The sequence below is a fragment of the Erinaceus europaeus genome, chromosome 2 (assembly GCF_950295315.1).
Source record: "Erinaceus europaeus chromosome 2, mEriEur2.1, whole genome shotgun sequence".
NCBI classification, from domain to species: Eukaryota; Metazoa; Chordata; class Mammalia; order Eulipotyphla; family Erinaceidae; genus Erinaceus; species Erinaceus europaeus.
Window position 1 is genome coordinate 156380079 of NC_080163.1, and position 13589 is coordinate 156393667.

General features: G+C 35.6%; 1 protein-coding gene across 19 annotated transcripts in view; it reads right to left on the reverse strand.

Moving 5' to 3' along the window:
* Positions 1 to 13589, reverse strand: part of CHD9 (chromodomain helicase DNA binding protein 9) — a 224742-nt gene that overhangs the window by 90356 nt on the left and 120797 nt on the right. For 18 of the 19 annotated variants that reach the window (XM_016194860.2, XM_060185542.1, XM_060185538.1 and 15 more), the window contains 5 exons: positions 6752 to 6863; positions 2915 to 3061; positions 1331 to 1399; positions 1191 to 1246; positions 337 to 454 (listed from right to left, as the gene is read on the reverse strand). In XM_016194860.2, the coding sequence (XP_016050346.1) occupies positions 337 to 454; positions 1191 to 1246; positions 1331 to 1399; positions 2915 to 3061; positions 6752 to 6863 (502 nt within the window). Of the gene's footprint in view, positions 1 to 336; positions 455 to 1190; positions 1247 to 1330; positions 1400 to 2914; positions 3062 to 5997; positions 6057 to 6751; positions 6864 to 13589 lie in introns of those variants that run through there. The other variant, XM_060185553.1, reaches the window with a different exon arrangement.

The window sequence follows — 13589 nt, forward strand, 5'->3', positions numbered from 1 at the left end:
AATATTTTATTTTACTTATTTATTCCCTTTTGTTGCCCTTGTTGTTTTATTGTTGTAGTTATTATTGTTGTTGTCGTCGTTGTTGGATAGGACAGAGAGAAACGGAGAGAGGAGGGGAAGACAGAGAGGGGGAGAGAAAGATAGACACCTGCAGACCTGCTTCACCGCCTGTGAAGCGACTCCCCTGCAGGTGGGGAGCCGGGGTTCGAATCGGGATCCTTATGCCGGTCCTTGTGCTTTGCGCCACCTGCGCTTAACCCGCTGCGCTACAGCCCGACTCCCGAATAGTATCTGTTTTAAGTTCAACAAATAGCAGTCTCATTTATCTTTTCTTACATCTGCAAAAAAGTGTGCTCTTTGTGCTTGTCTCAATTTGAATCGCTTGATCTTCTGTTGTATCCTTTTATCTTTCAAAAGCTGCTGTTCTGTTGCCCATTCACAGTGAAGATAGGAACTAAAAATTTTATAAAAGCAATATATTAGAATAATCAAAGTACCATGTTTCAGGGCTTTTAATCACAACATTTAATACAAACTACTATCTTGAACTTTACAAGTAACAGGTAGCATATGTCACTAATATTGAGACTCCATATATGAATTTCTAAAATAAAGCCATGATGGATCACTAAATCCTAAGACTATCACTATCTGAATGTAATTTGTCATTTAAAAAAACACAACAGTAAAATGAATTATAAGAGTATCAAATGTAATTTATGATTTATTTCTTGTCTATAATACCTTTGTTATAAGGAAGGTTAACATATACTGAAACCAATATTACTTATTTAAAATACTTTCAATAAACTCTAAGAGAAAGTTGACTAAAACTGGAAAAGTTCCACAATTCAAATATAACTATATCTATAAACTGTGAAAATATTTCTAAAGAGCCTTGTATTTTGATTGTAGTAATTAATGTCTTCTGAAAAAAAAAAACCCACAGTTTTAACACTTCATTGATCTCATTTTTAATGATTATTAAGATCATACAACAATGAACGTATTTAAAGTTGAGTATGTATAATTTTGACAAATGCTTATATAAAACATGTATATTTTCATAATAAAATATAAACATGTACAACCTTTATAATGCAATTATACATTAACTTAACATATTCAAATATTCACTTATATTTAAACCAACACCTTTCCATTATTACTTTTCTAATCCTAATACTTACTAATTTTTGTATTTTACAAAAAATTCTTCTGTGTCAATCATCATTCCAGGTGATATCTAAAAAAATAAAACCAATAACTATGACTTTTATAATCAGATCATGGAATATGAAGTATAAAAATGTAATGTATATTTACTTACTTCTTTTTTTACAACTCTAGAAGACAGGATTTTGTCCACAATTGCAGCATCTTCTTCACTTGGATTCTCCTACAGGAAGGAAAGAAAAAAATCTTTATGATAGTACACTCTCAAAATTTCTTTAGTATGCCTATGAGTATATTTAAATCTTCATTTAAAAAATATTTATTCCCTTTTGCTGCCCTTGTTGTTTTATTGTTGTAATTATTGTTGTTGTTATTGATGTCGTTGTTGGGATAGGACAGAGAGAAATGGAGAGAGCAGGGGGAGAGAAAGATAGACACCTGCAGACCTGCTTCACCACTTGTGAAGCGACTCCCCTGTAGATGGGGAGCCAGGGGTTGAAACCTGGCACCAGTCCTTAACACTTTGCGCCACCTGGGCGCTTAACCTGCTGCGCTACCTACTGCCCTACTCCCGAGTATATGTAAATTTTAACACTTATTTGTACATGGACTAGGCACCATACTGAACATCAAAATATCATATGAGAATGATAGTGGAGATAAGATTTAGGAGCAGCACACTGGGTTAAGCACACATAGTACAAAGGGCAAGTATCTGCGCAAAGATCCTGGTTCGAGCCCCCAGCTCTCTACCTGCAGGAGGGTCACTTCACAAGCGGTGAAGCAGGTCAGCAGGTGTCTTTCTCTCTCCCTCCTCTCAATTTCTCTGTCCTGTCCAATAAAATAAAAAATAAATAAAATAAAAAAAATAAAATAAATAAAAATAGACTTAATGAGTCCCCAGTAGTTACAGTATATACACAATCTACCATGAGATGAGAGGCTGTAAAGCCACTGTCAACAACTATCCTGCAAGTCACTATTTCCACAATGCAGTGATTTAAAAACAAAAACAAAAGCAAAAAACCAAAGAATTAATGTGAAAAAATACAAATATGGAAAAATAATTCATTACTATTTTGACTATCTGCTATGTCATTATCATGATAAACAAATTATGCTGCTTAATGCATCTGGCTTTAGTCTAAGTAGTTCACATACTGACCAATTTGATCATTTCAACTACATTATGAGGCAGGTACTATTAACATCTCCATTTCCACGAGGAAGCTGGAGCATAGACAAGATAAGTAATTTTCCAAAGTGTCCGACTACTCAGTGAGCAGATGAGTGGCTGAGCCACAATTCTGATATGAAAAGTTAAAAATATTATACAAAGAGGGAAATGTATTTCAAAAATATATAGGTGTCAAAATATAGCATTCAGGTAACTATGTTAAGTCCAAAATTAAGAGCTGGTAGATGTGGCAAGAAATAAGGAGGACAGACAATTCATGCAAAGAATTTATATGCTAAACTGGAAAGGTATAATTATTTTAAGACATAGGAAACTGCAGAACAGTTTTAATAAAAAGAAAAGTACTGTGACCAGGTTTAAAATTTCGAAGTTTTCTGCAGAAAGTAGGCTTTTCACGAGTTTCAGTAATAAGAGTTGGAAATTGTGATGACAAATTAAATGAAGAAGCAAAAGGGGAAAAAAGAATAGTTTTAGAAGCAAAGATAATATGACTTGGCTGATTCTAATGAGTTCATAGTCATAATCCCAAACCTAGCTTACCACAAATAATTGTAAAGGCTGTTCACCAAGTAGAGGAGCTGAATTCTTTTTAATTTTCATAGAGCCTTTAACCTCTTCTTCAGATTGTTTTCCTTCAGCATCTTCGGCATATTTTTTCCTTTTAATTTGTCGATTTGATCTTCTTTTCTATAATGAACCATAAGGAGCATGTTTATATGGCTTATTTTAAAGGAAATACTTAAAAAGTACTCTTCATGTGGTAATTTAGTATATTAAATTCTTGAAATCATACATTTATATTTGGTTTTCCTTATTAAAGGAAAAGTGTACTTTTCCTATTGCCAAAGGCTGACAATCTTTAGTCTTATTTACTACAGCTTCAAATAACAAAGAGTAGTAATACCTTTATTACTTTTCTTTAGAAATTGTTAAGAGTAAAATATTTTCTTTTATCTAACTTTGACAGCTTGGGCATAATGCATTTAATTAGTTTTTTTTCTTTTCTGTTTTATTACTCTTCTCACAAAACAGTTACTAATAAGAGGAAAAAGGTTTCTGTTTTATTAAACATCTTAAGACCTTGATTAAAATTATCAAAATGCCCATACATACAAAAACATACAAAAATCCATCAGGTGAATAATGGTTTTAATCAGAAGGATAGAATAAGAAATTAAATAGTATTTGCCACAAAGTGTATGAACTGGTGTTAAAAACAAATAGTACAATAATCTAGTGTAAATGAAGGAGGAATCCATGTTCACTAACTTCTCTCTCTTAAAAATATGAAGATCGCTCTTATAAAAACAAGTTTTTAAAAAGTGCTCATGCAGAACATAAGTTTTTAAATAATCTAAGTAATTTTGATTTAAGTACCAAATTACACCTGGCTTTACTTACCTCCCTAAACATGTAACACTTTATGTTACCACTATAGAAACAAAGTCTTATGTAGGCTTTAAAATCCCATAGGATTTAAGCTTTCTTTCTTTCATCTCCCCAAAATGTTGTGTGGAGGCTTCTCAGTCAGCTTGGTTCTCAATATTTGGTTATTTTATCTGTTCTTTCACTTTTTATTACATTTTCTTCTGTGTATTTAGTAACTCTCACAACATTCCCTCAAAATATAACCAGCAAAATAATCTATGCATTCTCCTTTAGGGTTCTTCAAAATTTCTTAAGTTGATAAGTCTTTCATGCTCCAGTAGCCATGACAATTGTGGATGGGTCAATGTAGCAGTTACGGGCACAAACTATTATTTGCACTAAGAAAGGTTTTAGTGGCCTTTAGTATGACTCTCTTTCTTTCTCTTGAGTAGTGGAATAATTCGAAGAAAAAAAAATGATACTAATGTGGTGAGATCTGCCAACTGTAGTAGACAATGCCATGACTCACTTAGGATGCACCATCTCTTGCATCTCTTGGTCATGAAGATATATACATTTCCAAGCTTCAATGTAACAATTTTAATAATCTGAAATTGAAGGGGCCATGCAGTGGTATATGCAGTAGGGCACACACATTACCATATGGAAGGCCCTGGGTTCAAGCCCTTGGTTCCCATCTACCTGCAGGGGGGAAGTTTCACAAGTGGTGAAGCAGGGCTGCAACTACTACAGGTACTTCTCTCCCTTTCTTGCCACGTGCCTGTAAACCACTGTGCTATCGCCCAACTCCCATTTCTCTCCCTTTCTATCTCCCCCCTTCCTTCTCAATTTCTCTGTCTCTATCAAATAGACAGATAAAATATTTGATAATATGGGAGACAAGAATGTTTTGGAAATTAAAATAAAAGGAATTCCAGAAAGTTGCTCTATTCTCAAAAAGAAGAGATATTTATTGTACCTGGGAGGGAGAGGGGGACAGTTTGCAGATCTCTAACACTAAGCCAAAAGAATGCTTAAAGTTCTATTGTGGGTGTCATAGAATTCTTTGTGTTAAAAGTTTGTTTAAGTCAATAACCAATAGTGATATCACATTAACATAATACTACCAATGTCATGTCTCAGTAAGCACAAATATTCTGTCATAAAGTATAAGACTACTTCAGTACTCATTTAGAAAATTGCATCAGATGTTTACAACATTAAATTTTCCTTTCTTGTTCCTTGGATATATAGTAGTACAGAAACTGAGAGGCCTGAAAGAATTCTCTGAATTCACAAGTATGTACATTGAGGTAATTCTATACAAGATAGAATGAGGGCTACTTCCTATAAACTTTCATACTATGAAGATTCTTTCTCTCTCCTATCTTTCTCATAAATAAATAAAATCTTTTAAAAAAAATAGAGAAACTAATTTGATATCCCCATTTTATAGAAATGTACTTTTACTAACTTCTCCATAACTTTCATAGTACACTTAAAATAGTGAGAAATTCTTTATTTAAATGTCCCTCACTTTTCCTTCACTTTCTTTTTTTTTTCTTTAAAGACTTCAATAAGTTCAAAGCACTTTACATAAGAGGTCAGAAGCATGTTTTCAAATGCTTAACACTTCATTATTGCAATATAACATTTTTCCTGTGATAATCCATAGGCCCAATTTAAGAAGTTTTTTTTTTAATTTAAAATTAAGTTTTTAAATATAACTAGACCACTGTACTATTAAGATTAAAGATAAAAAAATAATTCATATTCAGTTTTAGATCCACTTTAAAGACCATCTATTAATCTGTAGCTGACTCCCAACTTTAAATTGAAATTAGTTTGAAGCCTTCAGATCTTAACAGTGCACTGTAGTTCAAAGTCTGGTGTGCCTCTTCATCATGACACTTTTAAATATAAAGACACATTTAAATATCTGAATGGTGCAGGTTTATAATTGTTTACTGAAAAATATTTCTTTTATTCATTCAGTTTTGTTGTATAAAGCAACGCAGGTAGCAGAACAATATAATACCATTATAAAAGGTATGTAAGCAATCCGCATGTTTACCTAGTCTACCATTTCATTATTTGGTGATTATATAATAGAAAAATGGCCAGCATTATTCTAGTAAAAATCAAACTGAATTTTCTCAAGTTGAGTAAGTCAATCATGTTTGCCTAAGTTAAGGATAACATATGAATAAAAAGCCAGGCCATATAATGTTAGGCGCTTCAGTCACTGCCCTTACCTCAACTCTTGCAGCAGCCCAGGAGCCTTGAGCCACTACTCTCCCATTGGATAAGAAGCTGCATAAGGAAGAAGAAAGGCCATTCAGGGGCTTTCTGGCCCCATAATTCAACAACAGCCACCACCCCTATGGTCTAGAGTTGTACTTGAATTATTAAAGAGTAGAGGGTGGCCTGAATTGTTGACCTTCATTATAGATGTCTCTCTCTCTTTTTATTTAACTTCGAAAGATTCTTTTGTATATCTATTTCCCCAGAAAGGTAAAATGCACAGTATTTTTTTTGTCTACATTAGGATCTTTTAAAGATAATTGGTTCTTTTTTTTCTTTGATAGGAGACAAAAGGAATTATCTCTTAAGAGTAATTCAATCCATTTACTTTGCAACTTATATGATTAAAAAGTTATCTCCATAATCAAATCCATTCAAAAGCAACCTATAAGAATACAATAATATCACTACATAGTTCTCATTAACAACCAAAAGACTTTGGGTTGCTATTTAATCTCTCTGGTCTTCAGTTTTATTTTCTGAAAAAATGAGGGATTTGGAGAGGATATCTAAGTTTCCTCCCAGGTCTAACATTCTATGGAAGTACTACTAGGAGCAAATTTTAATAGCTGTCATATAAGCTTTGCAATACCATAAAATGTATTTTTTATACTAAGCTAGCGTATAAATACCCACAATAGACTATTATGCTATCTCAGTAACTTTTCCAGTGTTCCATCTCTCAGAAAAGATTTTAATACTCACTTGAGAGTCTTCCTCTTTGAATGTGTGCTGCGGCATTTGTTCCCCATCAGATATTTCATCTGAAGACTCATTCTTTCTTTTTTGTTTTTTACCCAATGTAATGATGAGTTTGCTTTTTCAAGAGGAAAAGAGTAAACAGTAAATATTTTTCCATATTTGTTCAAATTATCACATAAACTTTCTTAAATGCTCACCAAACATGATATTTTTTCATAAAATCCATACCAAGACTTAAAAAGTTCTATTTTGAATAGAATACTCTTCTAAAGGAACATGTATAAACCAACACTATAGTTATTATATTCCTAAGTACTGAAAGTTGCTTAAGTTCTATAAAATAACTACTATCACTACAAGAATTAAGATCATGTATGTTAGGTCTTTGTAGTCCTGAGGAACAGAAAATTCTCAGCTAACAATAACTGTGTCCAATTATTAAATGCTAGTTGCTTTTCTAGGTTCAACAATTTGAAAATAAAGTGGACAGACTTCATAACAGAAAAGTATTATTATTAATGTATGCTCTCAGTTAAAATGTTAAAATGGAAGCTGGCATAGGATTTTCTTTTAATAATTTTTTATTTACTCCCTTTTGTTGCCCTTGCTTTTTTTATTGTTGTAGTTATTATTGTTGTTATTGATGTTGTCATTGTTGGATAGGACAGAGAGAAATGGAGAGAGGAGGGAAAGACAGAGTGGAGGAGAGAAAGATAGACACCTGCAGACCTGCTTCACAGCTTGTGAAGCAACTAACTCCCCTGAAGGTGGGGAGCTGGGAGCTTGAACTGGGATCCTTACTCCAATCCTTGCACTTTGCGCCATCTGCGCTTCACCCACTGCACTACCACTCTACTCCCGCTGGCATAGGATTTAATGTGAACACAAAGGGAGGTCTGCAAACATGAAGAGTAAAAGGAAACCTTATAGAAAAGATCAAAGTTTTAGATAGCAGCTGAATTTCACAGATTATGTATATATGTGGAGAGAGAGAGAGAGAGCACATGCATGCACATTCTAGGTAGAGGAATACCACAGAATAAAGAGATAATCAGTGGACAGAGTATGCAATTTAGGGCTATTGTAAAAACATCCAGAGGTGGGGGGTCGGGCGGTGGCACAGTGGGTTAAGCGCATGTGTCGCAAAGCGCAGGGACCGGAGTAAGGATCCCAGTTCGAGCCCCCGGCTCCCACCTGCAGGGGAGTCGCTTCACAGGCGGTGAAGCAGGTCTGCAGGTGTCTTTCTCTCCCCTTCTCTGTCTTCCCCATCTCTCTCCATTTCTCTCTGTCCTATCCAACAACAAATTGCGTCAACAAGGGCAATAATAATAACCACAACGAAGCTACAACAAGGGCAACAAAAGGGGGAAAAAAAAATGGCCTCCAGGAGCAGTGGATTCATGGTGCAGGCACTGAGTCCAGCAATAACCCTGGAGGAGGAAAAAAAAAAAACATCCAGAGGTAAAGAAATACTGGAAAAGCACTGGGGAACCAACTATAGTTATATTCCATTCCCTCTCCTCACTTTCAATGGTCATTTCATTCCTCCTCTGGTGTCTCCTGGTTTGATGCCAAAAATACAATCTCTCTTGAGGTCACATCTAGTATCACATACCACATGATCTTGTATTTCCTCCTTATCCATAATTCTCAAAAAAAAAAAAAGTTCATTTTTTATATAGATGGTTTCAGTTTCATTCCTCAACCCACTTTAATTTGAACTCTTTTGAAATTACTTTTCATATTCACATCTTTCACTAATTGAGTATTTTCCAAGAGTCAATCTCTATTGACTTTACAGGCAAGCATCACTAATTCGTAAGAGGAAGGTGAGGCTTAGAAAAGTAAAACAGGGAGTTAAGTGGTAGCGCAGCGGGTTAAGCGCACGTGGTGCAAAGCACAAGAACCCGGATAAGGATCCCGGTTCAAGCCCCTGGCTCCCCACTTGCAGGGGAAGTCGCTTCACAGGCGGTAAAGCAGGTCTGCAGGTGTCTTTCTCTCCCCCTCTGTCTTCCCCTCCTCTCTCTATTTTTCTCTGTCCTATCCAACAACGACGACATCAACAATAACTACAACAACAAAACAACAAGCGCAACAAAGGGAAAATAAATAATAATAATAATAAAAAGTAAAACAACTTGGGAGCTACTCTCTTTCTTGATCCAGCTTTCTAGTTCTATTTCCAACCCTAACACCATCTCCCCAGAAAATACCTTTGGCCCACCCGCATGTGTTAACTATCAGGCTCAGGCAAAAATTAATAATGTCATGGGGCCCTTGGAACATATCTAGCTTTTTTCCAAAATGGAGACCCCAAATCTCATCTGCTATATTCTTGCCTTTATGTTCCAGGTTATTGAACAATTTGTTCTTCTTTGTATCTTAATGCTTTTTCAGACACCAAGTTGCAGATGCTACCATGACGCCAACCTGACTTACCCGGGCAGACTATCTCAACTAATGTACCCTGGTACCCCATCTCTCTGGAGCCCTGCCCCACTACGGAAAAACAGAGATAGGCTGGGAGTATGGAGTACTAGACCTGCCAGTGTCCAGGTCTAGTAGAGAAGCAATCACAGAAGACAGACCTTCCTCCTTCTGCACCCCATAATGATCCTGGGTTCATGCTCCCAGAGAGATAAAGAATAGGAAAGCTTCCAATGGGATTCGGAACTCTGATGGTAGGAAATGTGTGGAATTTTACTCCTCTTACTCTATGGTTTTGTTGTTATTTTCTATATTGTATTTTATAAATAAATAATAAAAAGTAAAATAACTTATACTAAGTCACAGAAATAGTAAGAATAGAGGAATGCCTCCCTCCAAAGTTTGCACTTCTACTGTAAAAGTCTACAAATGATCTTTGAAACATTAAATCAGGGGGCCGGGTGGTGGTGCACCTAGTTAAGTGCACATGTTACAATGTGCAAGGACCCAGATTCCAGCCCCCAGACCCACCTGCAGGGGAAAAGCTTTGTAAGTGGTGAAAAAGGGCTGCAGGTGTCTGTCTCCCTCCCTATCACCCCCTTCTTTCTCGATTTCTGACTGTCTCTATGCAATAAAAATAAAGATTAAAAAACATTAAATCCAGTAAAATTTAAAAAATATAAGTCATGGGCAGGGGTAGATAGTATAATGGTTATGCAGAGACTCTCATACTTGAGGCTCCAATGCCCCAGAGCTCTGACAAAAATAAACAAACAACAACCACCAAAAAAAGAGTCACTTTTTTCTTACTATAGCCCTGGCTCCATTATACAATAATTTTGTGGTTATTGCAAAACAACTTATTTTGTTTATTCATTTATATTTATTAAAAATATCATTTTTTCTACACACAAATCTTGTTTGGCTTTTATTCCTACATTTACTTATTGAATGTTGGTTTTCAGCAATATTTAGTCTTTGTCAGCTCTTTTTTGTCAGCCTTTTAAACTTAGCATTGCATAAAATTTTGTCTTCGATCTTCTCTCTAAACACTGACACTGGGAAGTTCAATTTAATCTATTCTTATTTACCACCTAGAAGTTGAGGAATCTTAAATTTATTTCTTAAAATATGTATTTTTAATATTTTTGAGAGGTGACAGGGAGAAAGCTAGCCAGCGAAAAAAACAATCAAGAGCTCATGCACAATAGAAATAAGAATACAGCTAATAGGTGGCATATGCAGGTACCAGGAAATAGAACTTGGACCTCATGTACGTAAGTCCTGTGCTCTGCCATTAAAACATGTCCCTGATTCAAAGATCTTATATTAAATTGAGAACTTTCCCCCAACATTAAAATTTCACAAAACTATTTAAGTATTTTATAGATATCACAATCTCAAGTAACAAAGCAATCACTCCTCCCCCCTTTTTTGCCAACAGGTTTATTTCTGGAGTTGTCTTCATGACACCACCATATCTAGTGGCCACTATTTCCTTTCTTTTGACAGAGGATGAAAGAGACTGAGAGAAGAAGAGAGAGAGACCCCTGTAGCACAGCTCCACAGCCTGGTAAATCCCCCCCCCAACCCTAGCAGGTGGGGGCCAGTGGCTTAAACCTAGGTCTTCAAGCATGATAACTTGTGTACTCTTTCAGGTAGGCCACTACCCAGCCCCTCACAATTCCTCTTAAAAACATGTAGCACGGGGGGGGGGGGGGGGGGGCGCTAGACAGTGGTGCACCCAATTAAGTGCACACATTACAATGTAAAGGACCCAGATTCAAGCCTCTGGTCTCTATCTGCAGTGGAGAAGCATTACAAGTGGTAAAGTAAGTCTGTAAGTCTATCTCTCTCTCTCTCTCCTTCCCTCTCAATTTATACCAGTCCTATTAAATTAAAAAAAATAAAGAAGAAAACAAACAACAACAAAGAAGAAATTTAAAAAGACAGAAAAAGAAAGGGAAAAAATGATCTCTGGGAACAGTGGATTTGATGTCTAGGCACTGAGCCCCAGTGATAACCCTGATGGCAAAAAAAACAAAAACAAAGAAACAAAAAAAGTAGTATTAGGGTCTCACAAATGTGGATACTACCGCTGATCAGCCTCCTCAGGTCAAGTTTGCATTCTTCATTTTAGAGAGAAAGGAACGAAATAGGCTAAGGAAAGCCACTATAGCATTTTCTACCATTAATGGAGTTCCTTTGGTGCTGTTCATGGTGTCAGAACTCAAATCTAGGGCTTCACCAAGTTAAGTCATCTCTCAGTCTCTAAATGCATAAATCTTCAGTAAAAACTATATATTTAAGACTTAAAAACTAGTTTTAATAATATGAAAATTGGGCTCCTTGGAAACAATTATATCACGCAGAATTTATTTTAAATTCTGAAACATTCTAAAGAAGTATATAGGTAGTACTACACAGAGGAGCCATTATGTTGATATTGACCACTGTGTAAGAAGGCTTCTTTCAAAGTTTAAGAAAGGTTCATTGGGAAGAAATGGTAAAAAAATGCAAATTCCAGGGGGCCAGGAGGTAGTGCACCAGTTGAATGCGCATAGTGCAAAGCACAAAGATCCTGGTTTGAGTCCCTGGTTCCCCATCTGCAGGGTGTCGGCTTTACAACTGGTTAAGCAGGTTTGCAGGTGTCTACTTTGCTTTTCCCCCCTCTCTGTTTTCCCCTCCTCTCTCAGTTTCTCTCTGTCCTATCCAACAACAACAATGGAAAAAAGATGGCCTCCAGGAACAATGGATCCATAGTACAGGCACTGAGCACAAGCGATAACCCTGGAGACAAAAATTCCTGACAGACATAAGATTTCCTTGAGAAATTGAGAGCTAATCTACAAAATTAGTGGACAATATTTTAAAATTGGAAAGATCATGGGATGCAAACACAAAGAATTATCCCAAATTGGAATGCAAGGGACATGACAGCAAAATGAAATGTGAGATTCTGAAATGGATCATGGCAAAAAATAAATAAAACAACTGACAATGTTTATGAGGTTTGAAAGATTATATTTGTAGTTTATATATGTAATTTCTGTTGTTAATAACTGTACTTGGGTTCGATATGAGGTTGATATTTGAGGAAGTTAAGTTTAGCACTCTAATGGAACTCTGAAATATTTTCATAATTTTAAAGTTATTTTAGAATAAAAAGTAAAAAAAACAGTAGCCAGGGAAGTAGACCAGTAGGCAAAGGACAGGATTTAAATGGGTCCTAACATAGAAAATTCATGTGGGGGGCTCAGGTCTCTTTCACAAAATAAATAAAAACAGTCAGTATGGATTTATATGTAGATTCTAACACCAGGATTCTAATCTCAAACTTTAAAAATATCCAGGATAGAGAAGACTGGTGGTGGCACAACTGGTTAAGCATATGTGTTACCACATGGAAGACCTGGCTTAAAACCTCTGATCCCCACCTATAGTGGGTCAGCTTCAGGAGTGGTCCAAAAACAGGAAAAAGAACATGAAATCAGTTCAGCAAGATACCTAATTACCAAAGAGCATTCTTCTATTTCAAGTAACAATATACCGTATTAAGTCTAAAAGAAAACTTCACTGTAAATACATTTTTCAAATATACTGATAGTTAGCTATTACAAATATTACCACCACAGGGGTCGATAGCATAATGTTTATGCAGAGACCCTCCCTCATGCCTGAGGCTCCAAAGTCCCAGGTTTAATTCTCTGCACCTCCATAAGCCTGAGGTGAGCAGTGCTCTGGTTTTTAAAAAAAGAAAGAGAAATATCACCACTGTAGAGCAACAAAGTAATGACTAACAAATTGTGCAAATTTCAACTTTTCACAAATATTATAGTGATCTGTTTTCAATGTCAGCAAACTGACAAAAAGACAAACAAAAGAAATAACTATCAAAATGTACCTTAAGACAGCAAAGGGCAATTTCGGCTAAGTATAAATTTGAAATGCTAATTCACTTGATAAGCAAGGGCACTAGAAAACCTCAATGTTTATATTTATATCTGACATCTAGATTTTCAGATGTAATTTATGCCCTCATCTAAATCCTGACCACATGTAGTCTGTGTAACAAACTGCATTCTATAGAGTCAATCTGTTACTGCCCCCTGTTGATTCTCTCATTGTAATTAATTGGACAATGAATCTTATTCAATTAATTCATTTGTTATAATTAACACATCTAATTTTCGTAAGTGAACAAAACGAGCTAACCTAGTATTTCGACATCTGTATCTTCTTTTTAAAGTCAAAGTAAATGCACTGGGGTGAGTTTCAAAGTCAACAAACTCTTGTTTCTTTCCTTCTTACTTTTCTTTCTTTTTTAAGAAACTCACTCCTTTCGCTTAGTGAAATGATTCTAGTTTAGGGTCTAACCCAAAACTCCTGGTTATCTTACTTAAGTGGTAAGACA